This window comes from Callorhinus ursinus, unplaced genomic scaffold, assembly GCF_003265705.2.
Source record: "Callorhinus ursinus isolate GAN/ISIS: 27379988/994484 unplaced genomic scaffold, GSC_fseal_2.0 scaffold4, whole genome shotgun sequence".
NCBI classification, from domain to species: domain Eukaryota; kingdom Metazoa; phylum Chordata; class Mammalia; order Carnivora; family Otariidae; genus Callorhinus; species Callorhinus ursinus.
The window spans coordinates 56,648,942-56,671,620 of record NW_027397066.1 but is presented as its reverse complement, the minus strand read 5'-3'; the positions used below and the strand labels follow the sequence as shown (position 1 = coordinate 56,671,620).

The 22,679-nt window shown below is 40.5% G+C and overlaps 1 protein-coding gene across 6 annotated transcripts in view; it reads right to left on the bottom strand.

Annotated features, from left to right (window-relative positions):
- SLC4A4 (solute carrier family 4 member 4) overlaps positions 1–22,679 on the bottom strand; it is a 335,807-nt gene that overhangs the window by 260,684 nt on the left and 52,444 nt on the right. For all 6 annotated transcript variants that reach the window (XM_073891772.1, XM_073891773.1, XM_073891770.1 and 3 more), the window contains exon 3: positions 10,011–10,190. In XM_073891772.1, coding sequence (XP_073747873.1) covers positions 10,011–10,190 — 180 coding nt within the window. The remainder of the gene's footprint in view (positions 1–10,010; positions 10,191–22,679) is intronic.

Below are 22,679 nucleotides of genomic sequence, written 5' to 3'. Positions count from 1 at the left end.
GAGAGAAAGCACAAGCAGGGGGAAAAGGCAGAGGGAGAGGGAGAAGCAGACTCCCCGCTGAGCAGGGAGCCTGGCCTGGGGCTTGATCCCAGGGTCCTGGTACCATGACCTGAGCCGAAGGCAGATGCTTAACCAACTGAGCCACCCAGGCGCCCTTAATTCTTCTTAAACTAGAGTATCTTTTGCTCAAAATCTATGTTTAAGAATCGGAGTAAAAAGGGAGAATGTTCACTGTTTTTGGGTGTGGCCATCAATACATAATAATCCAAAAGCCTTTTTGAAATTTTTCGCTTGTTTGTTTCCTTGGTTTTTGTTTGGGGTTCTCGGCAGTTTCACAAGAAGTAACAAAGTAAAAGTTAGACAAAAAATTGATTTAAGATTTTATAGTTGCTCATGCATGTGTTCTGGGTATTGGGTGAATCTGCAGTGAATTTCTAGTTATAGGAATTGCTATTCCCATGCCTTGGCAACAGAAATCAGCCTATTTTCTACTGAAAACAACTTCAGTTTTAAGCAAACACAGCTAGCCATATACGGCCCACATGTTTATTGTAAATCTGCCTTCAGAAGTCACATTTTCCATTACACCTAAATTATCCCTTCCCAAAGCCTCATAAATGAAGCAGAAGCAATTAAATATAATTGCTTTCTTTTGTGGCCTTTGTGGTAAAATTTTGATAATTTTCATACAGAATGCTGTAGCCCAATAACACCTCTACCAGCAGTGGCTTTAAGTAAGGGGAGCAAGTGCATCCTGCCTTTTTTTTTTTTTTTAATGGAAATCTGCTTAACTGGCATGCAGCAACAGAATAAAAAGTTTCAGGGATGTTCTTGTTTCAAAATCACTAAACCATAATTCTGAGGAGGAGATACAAAGGTCGTCTAAGTTCATCTCTGCAGCAACATGGATTATTCTGTTTATCCGTAATACATATAAATAAATGACGCCTAAGATTCTCTATGTAAGACAGTCCACAAACAGCCCTGATGACACAGTAATTAACAAATCTCACTATCCTGAAGTAGCCTCTTTTATATACTATCCTCACTCACCACAGTGGAATACGAACCCGAAACGAACAGTCATAGGCAGAGGCAGGCTTATTCCAACTCAACATGCTATATGGTTCTTTAGAGAAATGTCTTCTTAAATTATATTTTGCATGCTTACATTAACCTGCATATTTTCACACATTTTAATATTTTCCCATGAGAAAAAGTACATGCAGGGTAGCACTTTTATTTCTGTTTTGAAAACATACAATTTCTATTTTATTTATGTACTAATTAGTCACTGCGAAACAAAGTTGTAGAACTATATGACATGAGCAAGATCACTTTTCCTGGTCTTCTCTCTTGCCATTTCACCATCATTCAACTCCCACTATTGCACAACACTGGTGATTTCTATTTTAATCACACTTCAGTAAGATTTAGGTTGGAGGGGTAGCATTTTTTAACTAAAGTAAGTCATTAATACTGAATAGTCACATAACCTTTCCTCTTCAGTTTGTATTTCCTCAAACAGGCTGGAATATTTTAAACTAATTGGTAATATCTGGACATTTCATTTATGCCTCCAACGCAAAGGATACACTCTTTCAGAAAATGAGCATGAGCTATTGCTCCTGCCCTTGAGGCTCTAACGATGCTGTTGGAGAGATGACACACTCCTGAACGAAACATGGGAAGTGTTACCAGTCTAAATACCAGAATGTGTAATGCAGGTCAGCTCACAGGAGCTCAGAAACTGGGAAAGTTGTCATAAATTAGTATTAATGTAGTCTTTAAGGACTTGAAGAAACAGAGCAAACCTATAATTTTCATTAAATAACTTAAAATATTAAAATTAATAGAGGAAACCCCATTACACTATCAGTTTACTCTTAATGTGTAAGAACCCCAAGTTTGGGACCTGCGTTAAGTAGTGAGCCGCATTAGAAGAGTTTTGCTTGCTTGCTTGTTCACTTGTTTAATTAAAGAGAGACTAGGTGGAAGTGAATTTAAGATGTCTGGCAGCCTTGTCTGAAAAAAGTCCCTTCTATTTCAAAGAAGAATCTGAAGGCTGAAAATCCAAATAAGAAGACGTTGCCTTAGGAATTCAAAGGGAAGGGCAGACATGAGAGGCTGTGAAGGAAAAACCAATAGGACTCAGTGAGTGGCTGGCTATGGAAGAAAAAGAATAGGAAAGAATCAAGGATAACTGACATTTTTATTATATAGGCAACCAGGATAGTAGGGACTCCATGCTCACAACACCTTCATAAAAATGTGATTAAAAAAAAAATCAAGTAACACTCCCCTTGCATTGGAAAGTTATTAAAAGAACCCAACATTCCTGCTTCCAGATTGTGGTCATGGAAGAACTCCAGAGAACTTATTTGTAGAATATACCCATGGTCTCCAATGGTCCCTCATCCCAACTACTTCTGCATCAACAGTTCAAACTCATAAAGTCTGGAATCAAATCCCTGGTATCAAGAACACATGTAGTCCCTTAAGAACGATTTCCTTCAATATGAGAAATTTCCTAAACAGAATACCCTTTCAAGAAGACCCCTACTAGGGAATACAGTCAATGATACCTAATAGTGTTGAATGGTGACAGATGGCAGCTATGCTTGAGCTGAGCACAGCACAGCATATACAGGTGTTGTACACCTGAAACTAATGTAACATGGTATGTAAACCATACTCGAATTAAAAAAAAAAAAGATCCCTACCAATACTCCACACAATTCCAATAATCTCACACACACACACACACACACACACACACACACACACACTCACAAATATACTCACACCCTCAAGCTTCCTGTCTTATAAACTTGAACCCATACCACAGGATGTGTCCTGCCTTCAGCTGAAGTGGTAATGCCTATAGCAGACAGTCATTTACACCCCCACTCACTTCATTAAAGTATACTTCACATCTTAAATTCCACACCTGCTGGGGTTTCCCCTGTTTTCCACCCCAAGTCACAACCTCCTTTTAGCCTAGAGCACCCCAGCACCTGGAGCACAATAGAACCCTCTGAGGCCTCCTGAACTCATGAGTCACTATAAATAGAAGCAACATCAACTCTCCCATGACACATGTAAACACACTATTCATAACATCTCATGGCAGGATAAAATGGAATAACTATTGTAACAGAACAGTCAGAGGCAACAAGAAATGACACCCTTCCATAGTGTAAGAACTGCCATTTGGAGGGCACGTCAAGGTGACTTCAGGAGAACTGAATTTCAGAAATTCAAAGCTCCCTGAGAGATGTATACGGTTAACTGCCTAAAGAAGACAAAAGCACCATGACCCAGTCCTCCTGTATTCACCAACATCACAGAGGACTAAACAGCAATTATTTGTACCACACAAAACACAGCATTGCTGAGCCAACCCAGTGCCACCAAAAATACAAGTATGCCAAACATATTTCCTTTCTGTACAACACTGCCTTCAAGTTGCTGACCTATCCCAGCCAACAGCTCTTCGCCAGATTAATTTCACTGAGAAACACAAAGAGCCAGAAAGAGATCCTTCTCATGAAGGAGCAAACAGCCCACTTGCTTGCAGGGGTCCAGAACTGGGAATTCCAGCTATTGACCAAAATCAGGAACACAGTCAGCAGGCAGAGTCACAACAGGAACTACTTCTGCCCCCTTGAGAGTCTTGTTTCATTGGTCTTTTCACCTACCAGTCAGTATCCAGGTGACACCCACTAGCAAGTTTAAAGACTAAATTTAGGTTAGTTCTCTCAAAGATGCCACTGAGAGCAAGGAGCCAAGCTGATAGCTAAAGCAAAGGGGTAGCCAGCGGGAATTTGTAGTAGAAAAGTCCAGAAGAGCTTAAAGGATACTGATTAGTGTTCATAGGATATTAATCTCTACAAAGTTTTAGTCTGAAGCTTTTGGCATTACCTGTGTGCAATGGAGAGGGGAAAAAATGAGCTTGTTCAGAGTAACCCAAAATAGTAATTGCTAACCATCACTGTTAACCAGATGCACTGCTCATTTAATACTCACACTATGAATTAAGTTCTATGATTATCTCCTTTTCACACATGAGGAAACTGGAACACAGAGAGGTTAAGTATCTTTGCCAAGGTTACACTGCTGATAGGAGCTGGGATTCAAACTCAGTCTGGCTCGAATATGTGTTCCTAACCACTGGCTTCCAGGTAAAATTACATTACAAGTGCCCCTTCTGAAAAGGCAAACTCTTTAAGTTTTCAATTTTTTTTTTAATACAAAGAGACTTTGTTTCAGACCTAGAGAAAAGTACTTCCTCCTACTTATGTAAGATAAAAAAAAAAAAATAGAGAAGAGGGTGAAAGAGACAGTATAGTTCTTCTGTGTTGTGTTTTTTTCTTAACAGGGACAGCATCTACCTCATTCCACGCACATTCCAAAGATCTCCTCCCCTACCATACTCATTCATTTGGGGGATATGCACATGGCATATCAAGAATAAACAATCTTACTTTATTACCTCAGACTTAAGGGTCTTGCCTGAAAACATTTAGAAATCAAGAAAAAATAGAAATGCACTAAGAAGAATGAGGTCAGGTAGAGGGAGGGCAGAGGGGTGTGCACTGGGAAAACGGGAAGTCAGATGACAAAACCCCAAATAATCTTGGCTCCTATGAAAAGGTACTCTGTTCATTTACCCGGAAGCACCAAACAAAAGCAGCTCCCCATTTCTCTGTTTCAGTTTCCTGAATATAACTGGATCACCAACTGGCATCCATTGTTCCCAGCTCACAGAACAATGTTCACTAGCATAAATCCATCAGTTCTGGTACATATCCAAGAGCTAAAAAAAGAATACCACAAGATTGAATGAGTGTCTATATGCACATACCTCGCAATATGACTCTACAACAGGCAAGTCATACGTGTGAGAAGCAGTTAGCACCTCCAAGCACTGATGCATGCTCCAGCTTGTCAAGAAATATATTACACATCAGACCAATAGGCTGAATGGGATATTCTGTGTCGCTCTGTTTCCTAACATTTTACACACCTTCAGCGTCTCTGCACTCACAAAGTAGCCTATGATTCCCGCACAAATATCCCAGGACACTAACAAATGAGAAGTTCGGAGGTCAAAACCATCTGTGGGGGGAAGCTGTGGTGTGTTTCTAGGGCCTGTCTCCTCAAAGACCACCTTCCCACCCACTTTCTGGGCAACCCTCAGAGGATGGCAGCTGCGAACTTAAAAAAAAAAAAAAAAAGTGCATGGTGGAGGAGGCAAAAAGGATTATTTTTAAGAAAGAGCACAATCTAACTTTTCTCTCCACCACCCACTCCACACCACCTCCTCATTCCCTTGTCTCTCCTCCTGCTTGCTCTTCCATTTCACTCTTCTTCCCCAGCCTCTCGCCGCATTGCTCAGTGAACCACACCTCGCATGCGTTTCCTTCTCTGTGGCCCCAGCTGGGCCAGCGGTTCGGGTACCACACTGGGAAAGAGCAGCTGTGTAAGGACTCGGGGCTGCCGCCAAGCTCGGAGGAACAACCCTAGCTCCTCCTCAAGGCTCCAGATATGTGGGAACCAAAACCTGCATTCACTTTTTAGAAGCGCTGCCTTGACAGGAGAGCCATGAAGAAAGGAAGCAGCACCTCTGTTATGAGCCAAATGAACCTGTTAATTATGTCATCTTCCTGATGTGCCTAACTACTGGAAGATACTTGGCTTATTTCTTCTTCTAAATGCCCTTAATTATTCAATTCCATGCTTTAATACGGCTTCTGGAGCTGAGCTGTCTGAATTCTGCGTGGAATTGTAAGCACTTTTAAGTGTACATGATGAATCCATGTGCCCTGTGGATGAATTTCTTCCATCAGCTGTGGGCGACAAGCAACTCAACACACTCGGGAGTCATCTACCCAAACCAAGATACCACTTTAACAATAGTTAAAATAATGAGGCACTTTCCAAAGTGGAATAATTAAAAGTTAGGACCAGATTTTATGTGGCGCGGGAAGAAGGCAGAGCAGGGAAATATAAAGATGATGTGCAAGGATTAAAAACAAGAAAATCAGCTAGACCTTTATCAATTAATGTGAACTACTCAGACCAATAAAAGCAACATTTGTGTCTTCCTCTATAGTAATCCATCCACTCAATTACTCTTCAAGAAGCATTTATTAGGCACATCCTATGTGCCAGGCACTGTGCTAAGTGCCAGAAATAGCATAGTGAACAAGACAAATCTGATCCTCTCACTCACTGAGCTAACAATCTAGCATCAACACAAGACAAAACTGCAGGCTCACAGAATCACAAGTTGAAGCAAACAGTATGAAGGAAAGAAAGAGCTGAGAAAGAATGACACTGGAGAACGTATGTTAGATAGAGTAATAGGAAAAGGCTTGTCTCCACAACATATGAAAGCTAGAACATGGGACACCTGGGTGGCTCAGTCAGTTAACGGTCTGCCTTCCGCTCAGGTCATGATCCCAGGGTCCTGGGATCCAGTCCCTCATCAGGCTCCTCGCTTAGTGGGGAGTCTGCTTTTCCTTCTGCCTGCCGCTCTCCCTGTTTGTGCTCACTTGCTCTCTCTCTCTCTCTTTCTCTCTCTCTCCCCCTCTGACAAATAAATAAATAAAATCTTAAAAAAAAAAAAAGCTAGAACATAAAGGGAAAGAAAAGCTAACCAGGACAAGAACGGGGTGACCATTCCAGGAAGACAGGACTATATGTGCAAAGGCCCTGAGGCAGAAAGGGTTTGGGCACCAAGGAACTGAAATATCAGTGTGGCTGAAGTAAAGTGAGCAAGACGAGAATGACACATAGCAGGACTCGTGAAACACTGTGGACCATGATGCCCAATCAAGATTTTATTCTAGGGACAAGAGGAAATTTTCAGCGGAAGAAGGGCATAACTCAATTTACACTTTATAATGATCACTGTTGCCTCTGGGTGGAAAAAGACTTGAAAGTGGAGTTTGTTGCAAATGTCTAAGCAAGAGATTCCCTGGACCCGAATGTGGCAGCAAAACTGAAGAGGAATAGACAGATTCAGACATATTTTAGAAGTAGAACCAATAAAAGTCATTGAAGGATTGTATTTGAGGGTGAAATAAGGAAAGAATCAGAGACGAACTCTCATCAAGTTACTCTATTTATATACAGGGTTTTTCCAGAAGTTACAAGCATCACCTGATATAATGTCAGGCTCATGCAGGAATCTGATCTATGGGAGATGGTATGCCTGTATGTGCATAAGGATCTCAAACACCTGGACCCAAGAATAACAGAAACTCTGTGTAGCTGTTCTTGAGAGATAATAATGGTATACTAGGCAGATATTTCAGTGAGTTTTCCCATAAGAATTTTATTGTCATGTTGGTGCCACAGCCCTGTAGCTTCCCCAAAAACCTAGGGTTAAATGCCTTTCTATATGTGAGTGCAACAAGGCTCACTTTCACATACAAGTGCTCCAGATAAACCAGTGACCAATCCATTTAGTCTCCATGATAAGCAGTAAAGAAAATATAAATTTCTAAGAGGACCTTCATATCAAATTGGATGACCCATTGGGGTGCCTGAGTGGCTCAGCTGGTTAAGCATCCAACTCTTAATTTTGGTTCAGGTCATGATCTCAGGGTCGTGAGATGCCCGGGGGAACTGAGCTCCATGCTGGGTGTGGAGCCTGCTTGAGATTCTCTCTCTCACTCTCTCTTTGCCCCTCCCCTGCACGTGCTCTCTCTCTCTCTCTCCAAAAAATAAATAAATAAATAAATAAATAAATAAATAAATAAATAAATAAATCAGCAATGCTCTTTAAAAACAATTGGATAACCCAAGTCAAGTATGTTGAGGCATATTACAAGCATAACTTATTGACTAGCAAGAAAATAACTATAAAATGCACATTTACAAATAATTTTCTTATGATCATTGAACAATTGGGTCCTTAACAACAGTTTCCCCATATGACCCCTTCAGAAACTGAGTATACAACACAATACAGTACACCCCAGGGAAGAGACCTCAGAGGGTAAAAAGAATGGACTGCCTTGTTTATTTTACATGCTGCATGCAAGCTGGTCCCCAACTGCCACAGAAAGCAATAGGCCCCCCGTGGTTGGTGCACATTTAGTCTCAGCACCTTTCTGATCTGTTCATTCCCTTTTACCTCTTGAGTGTTACTGGCATTGTTTCTGTTGCCCTTCCTAAAAAGCTGGTACATAATTATCTCAAAAGCCCTTGGCCCATTCGTCTAGATGAGCATCTCTCACCTTTTTAGTATTTATAGTGACCATGCACTCTCGTTCATACTCTGCAGAATGAGAGATGACTCAGAGACAGAGGGAGAGAGCGAGAGATCTACACACACACACACACACATACACACACACATGCACACACAAGGGGAGACCTCTGGTTCTGGCGCAGGCTTCACCAAAACAGACAGCAAATATAGATAAACAGTAGTAATTTATTTGGAAAAGGGTGTAATCTTTTCTTCCTGCAGACTATTAACTATGACCTTTTTTTTTTAAAGATTTTATTTATTTATTTGAGAGAGAATGAGAGCACGAGAGGGAAGAGGGTCAGAGGGAGAAGCAGACCCCCCGCTGAGCAGGGAGCCCGATGCAGGACTCGATCCCGGGACTCCAGGATCATGACCTGAGCCGAAGGCAGTCGCTCAACCAGCTGAGCCACCCAGGCGCCCAACTATGACCTTTTTTACCTGCATTTCAAGGACTTTGCTTGAATCAGGCCCCATTATTTTAGTCAGTATATGAAGGATTCCTTTCAGAAAGGCTTTTCCCCAACATTCTAATGAAAAGTACAGAATTCTTTCCTCCTGCCCTTTGGTCCTTCCTGTCTTACATTTATTCTAATATCCTTAAGTTTTAATTTTGTGGTCTATCTCCAAGCTTTCCTCCAACCTTTGCCCTCTAATCTGGTGGTCCATCTGTACTGTTTCTCTTAGGATAGTACTTCCCTAGCTCCTAAGCCACCTGCTCAGTTTCAGTGGTGAGACTATTCGAGAGTCACAGATTCACCTCACTACACTTCACACCCTCTTTAATTTAACTCTGTAAATTCACTTTTCAACACTCCTGAGCCATTAATTCTAATTTGGCCTCTCATCACCTGCAAGGACTGAGCCGGATCTTTATCTGTGCCACCCATAGTGCATTTTATTGCAGGTTCCATATTTCTGCAACTGTAGCGAAAAGATGAAGAATGTACAGAGCTCTGCCAACATGAAAAGCTGTCACTACGTAGCTCCTGTTGGGGAATCTTCCAAAACTGGCATGTGTTTCTTTTGCTTCTCCCTTCTTCACATATTCATTCTCACTTCAGCCACAAAGCTCCCCGGATAGCCAAATATTCTCCACATCAAGAGAAGCAAAAGCAACATATGCATACACCCAAATACACAGTCCACCCTATCAACTGAATCCTTGGGTGTTTGTTCTCTGAGCTCTCATTACCCTGTTCTCAATAACACTTCTATCCAACGTATGATATTTAATATGTTCAACATTTCAAGAACTGTATCACTCTACATTCTTCTCTGACTCACAGGATGCTTTTCCACTCGTCCTTTTCAAATCATCGACCTCGTCTAAAACCTGGTTAAACACCATCTATCACCCTATCAACGTCATATGTACATATGGTTCTCATCTTGACCTACTCTCTTAAAAGAACCTATTTGGAAGCAATTCTTTGAGTCTTCCAGTTACTACTGATTACTGTACTTAAATACCATGTATAACACTCTGCCCTACTTCACGAGTCAAAACGTAGAATACACAAGCATGCCTAAGCTTTCTCAGATCTTTTCAGAATCTTACCAGATCTCCTGCTAGAACAACCTGCTAGGACAAGAAAGGAGTCCCACAGACATTATCCTTTAAGAGGAGACCATCCCAGTATGATCGTGCCCCTCCCCATTAGTCACAAGATCCTAAAAGGTGTCTTTCCCAAGGATGTGGGAGTGAGGCAGAGAAAAGCAGCAACACCCAGGGAGTACTCACTGAGAGGTTTCAGGATGCTGCTGCTGGATTCATCAGCATTTTCCACATCTGACTTATCAGAGTAGTTCTCAGAGATTCTTTCTTTCTCCTTCTTTTCTTTGTGCCCTGTCTTTCTCTTGTGGCGTCTCCTTCTCCTGTAGCTCTTCGGCACATGGACCCCAATGTAGATGGTATGGTGACCTAAGAAGGTACACAGATCATCAGTCATTTCAAAGCACAGTCTCTGCTGCATATAAGTTTCATAAGCTCCTCAGGCCAGAAGAAAATGTCTATGGATTCATTACCACTTTATATTTGACAAAGAAACTGGAAAAATAAAATCTCTTCCCAATTTTCAGTTCGCGAGAGTATAATTCAATCCGTTGGCTGGCACTAGGATTCTGCGAGGGTGTACTCCAGTTCTATTCAAATAGACTCCTTTTAAAAGTTTAGGGAAACCAAAAAATACCAAGCCAGAAATCAGGAATCCTTGATTCTGGTCCTACCTCCATCATCAATTAGCTATTTGACCTTGAGCAGGTCCCTTCACCATTCTGGGCCTCCATCTCGTCATTTGTATAACAAGAGGCTTACATTGGGTGATCCCTGGAGACCTTTCCAGTTCTAACCTTCCTGAGTCTGTGACTGTACCGAACAGGGTGCTGAAAAAGGAGGTCTGGGAGCAGCAAAAAATTAAAATCTAACTCAAAGTTCAAGAAGTCATTCTGCTGGGGATAAGCTTTTGCATTAAAACTTTTTCTTTTTCTTTTTTTTTTTTTTTTTTTTTACCAAATCAGCAGAATAGAGACTTAGAACTGGGACAAATTGAGAAAAAATAAGACATACTTGGAGAGAAGATTTTAGAAATACTCAAATGTTCACACTAGGAAACAGCTAAAATGAATGTCAGTTACAGTACCATTCTCATTTTTCTTTTTTCGTTTCTAAAAGTTTCTAAAAACTGGTTGTTGCAATGATAAAAATAAACGCAGCCCAGCAAAAATTGCCTTGAAGAGAAGGGCATGAGGAAAAAAGATTGTGAAATGCTTTTAGTTCTCTAGATGGAAGAAGCTGCAAAACTGACAAGTGATATTATTTTTACAAAATCTGATAAGACAGAAAAAAAAAGAAAGGAACTCAAAGTTCCACATCTTTTTTTTTTAATTGGGAAACTTTTACTTTCACCTTATATACAGCATAACTTCTGAAACTATAGGAGACTCTTAATCACAGGAAACAAACTGAGGGTTGCTGGAGGGGAGGGGGGTGGGGGGATGGGGTGGCTGGGTGATGGACACTGGGGAGGGGTATGTGTTGTAATGAGCACTGATGGTATTATATAAGATTGATGAGTCACAGACTTGTAACCCTGAAACAAATAATACATTATAAGTTAATTAATTGAATTTAAATTTTTTTAAAAAGGTAAAAAAAAAACATAAATCATGGGAATAAAAGGCATAACACAGGGAATATAGTCAGATATTATAACAGTGTGGTTTGGTGACAGATGGCAGCTATACTTGTGGTGAGCACACATATTGTATAGAGAAGGTGAATCGCTATGTTGTACACCTGAAATTAATGTAATATTGTGTGTCAATTATACTCAAAAAATTAATTATTTGGGAAAAAAAAGAATGTGGGAACCACCATCTCGGAAGTAATGTGAAAACTTTTTTTTGAGCTGCGAATTAGATGAGATTAATCTCATCTTTCCCACTTCCTATCCTATTCGAGAATTACTCCTTGATGACCACTTTAGAATGCCATGGATAATACCACACACCTAACATGCAATACATATACACGCAGTATGTCTAATATAAACTGCTGTGAGTTACTTTCCACAGTAACTCATCAGGCATATCTAAAAACACTCTCATTCACAGCGGTGTTCCCTTAAATTGGAAGGATTAAAACAATTATATGCTCCTTTAGGAGAGAGCTTCCAACTAAGGAATGCAGATCCCTAAGTGAATGGGTTAGCATTCCAAAAAAAAAAAAAAATCTGGTATTTGGAATGAAGTTGGAGGCATCTATATAAAGTATGAAACTCCCCCCAACACACACAGACACACACACACACCAACTCAACTATTACAAAGCACAGTGAAATTCTCCTCACAGAATGAGTGCCAATGAGAAATTTATCGTGTCTAACCATTTGGGAGCAAACTGTTCTCATGGGAAAGCTATATTCTCCTAGGAAGTAGGAAATGTCTCAGAAACAATGTGAATTAAGAAACAGTGTCAATTGTTTCCTGTACTCCAGTTACTGAGGGAGTCCTGCAGCTTTATCTCGAGTCACACAATATATGTAAGCAAAGCCAACCAATTTCTAGAGTAAATCAAACACTGAGAGCTTGGTTGCTTTCGTTCAGGAATCAGGAAAACATCATGAAAAGAATTAAGAGGTTAGAAAATTTTAAAACCTGTCATATTAAATATTTTCTACATCTTATTAAATAATGGCAACTAAGCAAAAAAAAAAAAAAGTCAGTGAAGCTACATTAGTCATACTGATATTACACAGAAAGATTTTTTTATTTACCCACAGTGTCTTTGATAAGTCACTTAAAAGATAGTTCATATGGGCTGATAGGATTTTAAGGTAAGATTTCTGACTATAAACTGTTGTTGTTGTCAACCTAACCAAAGAGGGTGATTCAGAGAGTGAGCTTTCAAAGCCCACGGAGAGGAACATACCTGACCTTCTGGGACCTAACTGGAGTTACACCACCACAAAAATGGTGCCACTTTATTCACACCATGGTCACATGCTTTCCCACGAGTCCCCACCCACTCCCCCGCCACTTTATAAAGAAGATTCAGCTTACCCCCATCTCCTCTAGCTCCTGCCTCAGGTGCTCCCCCCAACACATACCCTTCACGCACTTTCACATAGGTGGGGAAGCTTTCAGATAATGATGATGCTCTCTGGAGCCCAGATACTAAGAACTGCAGTTCCTGGCAAGACACCCCAAATTTCAGACATTTTTTTATCAGCTTTATTGAAGTATAATTTACATGCATAAAATTCACTCATTTTAAGGGTACAAGTCAAAGATTTTTAGTATATTTACAGAGTTCTGCAACCATCACCCTAATCAACTTTAGAATTTTTCCACCAATCCAGGAAGATCCCTCCTGCACATGGGCAGCAGTGTACCTTCCGCGCCCACCCCCATCCCATACAACCACTCCTGATACTCTCAGTGATGGCCTCTGGTAAGCTACAATTCTCTGGTAACCACATAGCTGTGACCTCTTATGTGGGCATCCTTACAGCACAGTAGAATAGAATATTCCCCGAGTAAAGAAGATACTGCTTTCCAAGAGCTGCCAAAGGAAATCATGACACTGGGCAAAACTCAAAAGCATCCTCCTTTTCTTCTCACACATTTCCGGTAACTAAATTTTCCTTTTCTATCTTGGGTTCAGGGAGAAGAGAAAGAGCATGGTCCTGCGGTTAAATAAACCTTTAGGAACTCAGGGACAGTGCTTGTGTTGCATCAATTACCTCTTGGTCACTGTCCACTTCAGCTTCTTCGCCCACGGGAGGAGAGCAAGACACCCTCACTCTGGAGAGTGAGGAGAAGGCGTGCTTTCTCAAGGTGATGACCAAATATTTCATAAGCTGTACATGCCAAGTAACAAAAATACCAAAAGTAAAATGAGCTCAAATGGAAGATTCTTTCTTGCTGCTCCCACGGAATACCTGTCTTCGGGAAGCAGAATTACTGATGAAAATATACTATTGTTGATAAGACTCTCCTAGGTGGATTTCAATATTTATTTTCAATAAAATATCTTAACCTGTCTCACAGATATGTCATGAAGATTGATGGCTATTTTTAAAATTGCAACTCATAAAAATGACAGCAAGCACTTAGGTAATCTATAAAGGTTGAGGGTGTAGTATTATTATACATATAAAATAAAAAATGAGAAACTTGACAGACAAGTTTTCCAATCCAGCAAGAGTCTACAAAACCGTAGATGCTAAAAGAATCAGGGACAGTTACCTGCTTAACTTGTAAAAGAATTTTAGACTAAAAATATATATATATATATGATATATAAATATTATATATATATATATAAAATCAAATAAAACCTCTCTGCTAGAAATGTCACCAAAAACTGCTTCCAAAATTTCACCAAAAACTTCCTAAGGAGAAGCAATAATTGTTTTTAAATAGCTATAATTCATAAGAAAAGGTGATTTTTTTCAACTACACTCAAGTAGAAAAAAAATTTAAGGTGATTGCATTAAATATTATTAAAATAAAGCTTGCATTTTTGCTACGAAAATTGTAGAAAGGAAAACCACTGGAATCTACATTTGATGGTGTTCATTTAGGTGTGAGTCAAAGGGCATTCAGTCTTTGATTTGGCAGTGGCCTCAGTATCATGTGCTCAAATAAATACCCTGCATGCCTTTCTCTGACAGATGGTATAAGTTCCCAACAAACTCTAAATGTCTTGGGAATATCTCATACTCCATCCCACAGCCAGCACTACTGGGAAGAACACATGGCTTTCCTAGTTATCTCTGAATGTCAGAAAGTATTACTAGGTGATGCTTACATCTTCCCATCCTCACCTGCTCCACCTCAGCTGAAAGCAGAAGTACTGCAATGCTATCATGTCCAATTCTTCCAATTCCTGAGATACTTCTAAATTCATGTCATTGATAGCTGGGATCATGTTTTCAGACCAACAGAGAACTCTTACACTTAGTATCTCTGTAGTTATTCGAGTTAAAGAGGCTTTCACAGACACCACCAAGGATGATTTAGAATTTTGTAGAATTAAACCCATCAAACCAAAAGAGGGTTTTATACCAGCCAAACTCAAAATTCTATAAAGGACTGGGTAGTTAAAACACCATATGCCTCTATATGCAAGATCGATCTATTAGCTCCTTTAGGAAACATATTACTATGTTTAATGTACATACAGATGATAGCAACAATTTGTTGGATACTTACAAATGTGCCAGGTTCTGGCTAAGTCTCTTATATCTATTACCCCATGCAATCATCACAACTGTACAAATTCGATACTATTATCCTAATTGTACAGGAAAGAAACCAAGGTTCAGGGAACTCATGGATACCGTCACCGTCACCGGCTAACTCATTAAATCCCAGAGGAGAAATAGGTCTCAGGTGTCAATATCAAGAACAGTGAGTGCTTCATCACTGCTTTAGCGGTGGTTTGTTAGTTTGTCTTTTTCTTGTGTGTGTGTTGGGGGGGGGGTTACTTATACTATACAGTATACAGTATTTATACTCTCAGTCTTATAACTGATTATACTTCCTTCTTTGTGTTGGCTGCTAGAAATAGAGAGACAAATCTCGGGCCAACCAGCAGCGGGTAGGCAGAGTTTTGTGACATTCATTTATACACTAACCTCACTCCTCCAGCTTTTCAACTATTACTTTCCCTTCACACTAAGCCGTTTTTGGAATAAGGCAGTATATAAATATTTTTTAAAAGCTGAGATGTCAGTACTGAGGGAAGAGGTGGGGGATGGCTGAGTGTGGCTGTGGGGGAGGGTAGATTTCCAGGCAAAGATTTAGACCTATAGATTTAGATGGATCGAAAGGATCACCAGAGGACAGGTAAAGTCTTCGCCACCCCCATCCTCTTACACACATCTCTAATTAAACACTGAGGGATGTTCCCAATCTGATTTTTATCCACATGGTTTCTCCTCCTATAATCACCTGAATTTCTGTTTTCTCCAGTTCAAAGACTCCACAATGCTTGGCACTTTATATCACCCTTCTAGAACTAATCAGCAATATTCCCAAAATACAAGTCAAATACTGCCTTCCCTGCCTTAGCTAAAGTAAGCTGATTTTATGCCAAGATGCCTAAAACATGTTGTGTCTATTGCCAAGAGGGATGTAAGGGAGGGAAGCAAAATTAAGAGGTATTTATTATTTCTATTTTAATTATGAAAAAATGGAGAAGAGGAGGCAGAGCAGCTGGATGAGTGACAGATTATAAAAAGATGCTACAGACTTTACTTCTTAAACCAAAACAAATGTCAAAGATTTTTTAGAAGTACAAAAACAGACTCATAGTATCAAGTCCAGATGCCACAGAGGCTGTGGGTTTGACACTCTGCGGAGCAGGGAAGGAGGCAGGGGACGGGCTAAATAAACGTTGGGCATTAAGGAAGGCACTTGTCAGGATGAGCACTGGGTGTTATATGTAAGTGATGAATCGCTAAATTCTACTCCTAAAACCAATACTACACTGTATGTTAACTAACTTGAATTTAAATAAAATCTTGGAAGAATAAAGTTGTTATACGTTCTCTGAAAAAAGAAGAAATAGATCAGTACATATAATCTGAAATACTTTAATAAATGAAATTCAAATTATTTATTAGCTTATTATCCACCAACACATAAGAGTGTCCATAAGCAGCTCTAATAAGATATAATCCAAGTAACACTGCTATAATTTACTGGGGCATAAATATCAGCTCATGAAAAGAAAACCCCCTTCAAAGGGCATGGTATAATTTTTCAGTTAACACGGAGAAAGTCAGACCTTGAAGAAATGTTTGCAGGAGGGTCCACATTTCAAACATATACCACTACAAAAGCAAGGCCTGATTTCTCTTTTTTTTGTATTTTGGATAGGGGTCACTTTTCACATAGAAGAAAAAATAATGCATATGCTTATTAATAAAAAGTTATATTACTTATATAATTTATTTATAAATAATTTTGAATGTTGACGAGTAATCTCTTTTAATGTTAATGCTACCAGTTACATTTAAGATTAGGCATGCAAGCAAATAAACAGTCGAAGCGATGAAAAACAGGAAAATACTTTTCTTCCCACTGAACTGCATGGGAATTTTGTCCACTGAAAGCCTCAAAGAAAACCTTAAGGCAACCTGAGGTTCCTCAAGCAAGACTGATAAGAAATCTCAGCTTGTTATCTGTTGTTTACCCAGTACAGTGCTTTTAATATTTAATATTTTATGATGATGATCATGGTAACAATCTCTAGGCAGAAACAAACAGCTACAGGAAAAACGTCTTGAACGGGAGTCAAGCTTATGGTTATTCAGCTAGCCTCCTGTCCTTTAGTTCAGTAAACTTGTCCACCTGTCTTTTAAGTGCTCATTTCTAGCAAAGTTCTAATTATAGTCTTTAGGTACAGAGGAGGACTCGAAGACCACACACTGAGGTTAAGATTCCATTATAGTTACCATTACTGATAGCTAATAAGAGGCAAAAAACTGACCAGCACGATAAAATATAGTTTGAATTAGTGAATATTTGTAAAGAAATATAACTTTAATATGTTCAGTGGTCATCAATTATTTGAAAACATCTAGGCTAAAATAACCATTTAAAGGTAGTACTGAAACCTACCCTAATGAATGAACAGGACTAAAAGTCATCTTATTTTTCATAAAGGGCAGTTCCTGAAGTGCTTCACAATCTCTAAAAAGTTGACTCTCCAAAGTAATTTTAACTTTGCTCTAGCAAAATCTCTTTTCTATTCATCTGTAGACATAAAATATAATCTATATGTACATCTATATCTCTATATTTCTATGTCCTAGATATAGGTATATACAGATATAGAGAGATATCTGCATAGTCTCCATACATAGGGAGATGCAGAGAGAGAGAGAGATCATTTTTATGGACAGTCCAAATCAAGCCATGTCAATAAAGTATCTCCCACCATGTATGGTACACAAAGGTGCCACACAAGTGTTGATCCTCCTTCTCCCTTCCCTTTCCAGGGGGAAAATACAGAGCTCCTTATTCCCACCACCCTTGAGCCCGGATAACAACTTGTGAACCCCTTCCGCTCTCTAGCAAAGGCACTCGTGAGGACAGAAGAACCAACTTTAGACCAAGTCTAACTTGCCCCTCAGTGGGCTGCTTTAGTCATTATACAGGGTTTAAACGTTCAACAGAGGCAACACCTTCCATCACCTCAATCTTCCCTCATCCTGCCCGGAAACACATGCCTGGCAATCTCCACCCTGCTCTGGGTAGAGTTTTACCCAGAGCCTTCATGCAGTAAGTGCCAAACCCCAGGAGCTCTTGTCCTTTGCCTTAACTGAGCAGAGTAGATTGCAACAAAAAGACCCGGGAAGGCCAGCACCAGGCAGGGCAGTGCTAAGAGTGAGGAGGAACCACCCAACAGGAAGAGACGACCCCCCCCACTCATCCTGACACCCCCAGAACCCAAAAAGACCTGATGAATTTTAATGTGCACTACACATGCTGTCAAACAAAATCCACCTGTGATCCAAACACTGAGAACTGACAGTTTCAGTTATTTCTCTTGTGGTCACCATTTGCACAACTGAATGGGAAGCAGGTTTGGAAAAGAGAAAACAATGGCTAATCCAATGGTCACTGATAACTGGATTTGCGATTGCAGCCAGAGAGGCAGCTGAGAGAGACACATAAATGCACACATTCACACTCTCATCCTACCCACATTGTCCCTCTCCAACTATTATGGCTTCCCTTTTAGCACCGGCCTACGCCCTGGCTGGGCAATAGGAAGAATAGTCTTTAGTTGCTATAGACAGAAAATCCACCATATAGTTATACATTCACGGCTAATCAGGTATCAAATATTTAATATTCGTTCAGATAATTCCCTGCTCTCACATACCTACACGTGGGTAAATGAGATATGGATAATGCCACAGGACTAAAACAACGACCAAGAACTAGGGAAAGTGCTCTGAGAGACTTGCATTAGTCTAAATAAGTCCAATCCCAGAATTTCCATGGCTATGGTTTTCCACATGCCCAGAAAAGAGGACAACATTCACTGACACAGCAGCACATAGTCATACTTTCAGAGCTGAAATGACCTTCAACATTACATGGTTCAACCTCTTCATTTACCAGCAAGTCAACCGAAGCCAAATAGCCAGTTAATAATGTAAAGACAGGGATTCTTGGCGCTCCTGGATATGTAAGGTTTCCTTTATCGCTTTCCCACTACCACAGTGGCAGCCCACCACCACCGTCCCTCCCATCTTTCACTGTCTGCAAAACACAGCAAAACGCAAAACACAGCAAAAAAAAAAAAAAAAAAAAAAAAATTAGTCCTTTCAAGTTAGTAATTACCTAGAAGGAAAAAAGGCCTCAGGAGTTCTCTGAAAATGTTTCTCTCTTACCATCATAGAATGACAAGTTTAAAGATTTATTTATTTATTCGAGAGAGAGAAAGAGCGCACGCGAGCACATGTTGGGGAAAGGGCAGAGGGAAGCATCTCCAGCAGACTCCCTGCTGAGTGCAGAGCCCGACTGGGGGGTGGGCGGGGGGGGCTTGATCTCATGACCCTGACATCATGACCTGAGCCCAAACCAAGAGTCGGACGCTCAACTGACTGCATCACCCAGGCGCCCCTAGAATGACAAGTTCAAATCCACAACCAACCCCTAGCTCCATAAACTGCCCCAAATATGAAGATGTTCTGGCTACGACATCTGTCCTCCACTGATCACCACTGATCACTTGGAGAAACAGTACGCGAACTTCTAGCCTTTCCCTCTATGTGCTCCATTACACTTAACCAATTAAGATATTGAGAATGGTTACAGAATTTTCAGAGCTAAAAGGACCTTAGAGAAAATACAGCTCAACGTTCTCACCTTACAGACGAATGGAGGAGCCTGGAGAGGTCAGAGCGATCTGCTTGTGGCGACACTGGCAGGAGCTAGTATAACAAGGACAAGGGCCCAGACTTTCTCAGGGCAGGGCTCACCCCAAAAAGGAAGAGCTTACGAACAGGTGAGGCCAGCCGGGCTGTTTTCTTCTTCCTCGGGCCTTTTCATAAGCTCTTCCGACACCTTTCATTGTCCTCCTCTTAGTTCTTCCCACCTTCTGTTCTTCCGGGGGCTTCTTCCAGTTCTCATCCATCTCTCTTTCCAAGTTCCCCTCTGGCTCCAGAGGGAAGAGGCCTCAAGCCTCCACAAAATGGCACAGGAATCCCCTAAATTGCCCAGAGCGGAAACCCAGAAGCAATCACTTCCGTGTCTCCTTCTGTCCATCAGCAGTTTCTGGCAACTCCACCCATCTGCCTCCACCTCTTTTGTCCCTACTCTAACCCAGAATCATCTCTCAGTCGAATCCTAGCAACAGTCTTCCCACTCTTATCTTTGTCCCCCTGGAATGCCTTCTCCATGTATCAGCCAAAGGGATCTTCTCTAAAACGCAAATTTTGTCTGGTCACTTTCCTGCTTAAAACCCTTCTGCAATGGCTCCCCAGTGCACACTCAATACAATCCCAAATCTTTAGCACAGCACAAAAGGCCATGAATGACCTGGGTCCTATCCACCTCAGGCCACTTCCGCCTTGTTCACATGGCCCAGCCATATCATCCTCATTTCCACTTCTCAAATACTTTGGGTCTTCACACATGCCTGCCCGCGATGCTCCCATTATCCTTTCATCCTTTAGGGTTCAACTTGATGTCACTCTATGGGAAATATATCCCTCTGTTTCCCACATACATGATACACTCTCTAAATTATCGTATCAACCAACCTTGTCCTTAGATAATGACTGGCTTATTTACTGAACATTAATTGTGGCCTTCATTAGAATATGTTATCATGTTCAAGGATACATAAGGGCCTGGAAAAGCAACACATTAGAGTTCATATCTGCAACTGTTCTTTACATTTTGAGAAGCTTAAAGCAAAAAAAAAAAAAAAAGCACCATGCATAAAGTTAGTAAGAAGAGTTAACAGAGACACTAATCAACTAATTTGTTGATTACCAGGTATCAGTATTAGCTTTAGTCTGAAAGCATCCTGCAATCACAGCAACCACTGGCAAGACAGTGGAATCTACTGGTAATAAATTAAAGGCAGGGAATATGTCCAAGGGAGATAGTACCTAAAATTTATAGGGTTCATCCTGGGGATTTCAAATTAGTTTACTTACACTCCTAGCAAAACTAGGAGATAGGGAGGCACAAATGCTATTTCTTTGTAGAACAAAGTAATATAGAGAAATTAAGTAATTTGTCAATGGCTTACTGCCAATATCAAAGTATTTTTCAGGTATCACCTAAGAATCCTCAGAGCATCTCTGGTAGCTAGATAAGATAGGTTACTAACTGCACTTTGCATAAAGGAAATGTAACCACATAAGCATGAGTGGCCTCATGTCACCCACAAAGGCAGGGCAGAGCCAGAAATAGAAATAGGTTCTAAGACTCCTGGTTCTCTGCTATGCTCTCTAACCCACAGCACAGACTGAATAAAAGTACCTGAACAATCAGATACTGATCTAATTTGCCAAGTACATGTAGCCCATCGGCTTCAATTATGAGCTTTCGTTCTACATCCAAGACATTTTCTCTATTTTTTCAGTAGGGATAGAATTACTTGTTGAAAACTGAATAATCAGCTGGAGGTGGGGTGGTGATTTAACCAAACGACAAATGTGCAGTTCTGGCCCTGTAAAGCTGATATGTTGGCCAATATTACGAAAATCCAAAACCTACTTTTTTTCCAGAAGTTTTGGCCTGCTAAAAGTTACTGAGAATTCTACCATGAAAAGAGTCAGTAAAATAATGTCTCAAGAGGCTTAAGTAGGGTCCATTCTCCTCTCAAAGGCAGGGGAGAATAAAGAAAGGTGAACACACTGGATACAGCACTGCCTTCTAATTCTAACTCCCTGGAAAGGTAAAAATTAACGAGATTTAAAAGCTTCTGCAGCTATTCAGAGAAGGGAGTTATTTAAGTCACCTATACTGCTGATTCAACGCATGTCACTCACCACCCTCCCTACCTTCACCTCATCCCACCTGGCAATCAGCAGCCTCAGGGGCACAGTGCTTGGAACCTCCTGGAAGCTCCCGTCACAGCAGGTTCTCACCTCAGCCCCCTAAATGCTATCAGCCGAGAAAATAAGATGTAAAAAAATAAAATAAAATAAAATCCCACGGGCAAGCTCAGCAGCAACAAGAGCACCTCAGCTGAGCTTTAGTCAGCGTTACCCTAGTTCTACTCCCTCATCAGACCTGATTCTCAATTCCCCCAGTGATTCTGAATCTCGTGATGATAAAAATGGTGAAATATTTAGCTCAGGTTTATTTCTATACAATTGCATAATCTCATTTAATTGGCACCTAAATTATATAATAACCAACAAAGAAGAGAATTATTCTAGCTCAGGCTGGGTGGGGAGGAGGAATATATACATTTCATAGAGAATAAGTTTATACACATGAGATCGATCGATCGATCGATCGATCATGACCCCTGAATCCTCTTCATTGGTGGAAAATACCATGCACTTAAATCTGTTTTCCAGAAGAAGCAATTTTACAGGCTTCATTAGACAATGGGCACATGCTCGTATCGTAACTTGTATACAATCAGAGTTAATATGCCTCTTCTTGGAAAAGAAGACAGTTTTACAAATTAGGGACCATATGTATCAGAGTAGTCTAACCATGAAAATCAGATCTCACACCCAGAACGTAAAGGGAACCATAACGAGTCCAAAGAGAAACAGACAGCAGGCCTTGGGAAACTTCACTTGACCATTCTGCTTGCCCTCTCCAATACAAGAAGCAAAAGGTAAGTGTGGTTAGGAAGGCAAAGGACAGACGTTGGTAAAATGAACTAAGCAGATAAAAAGCATTTAGGCCA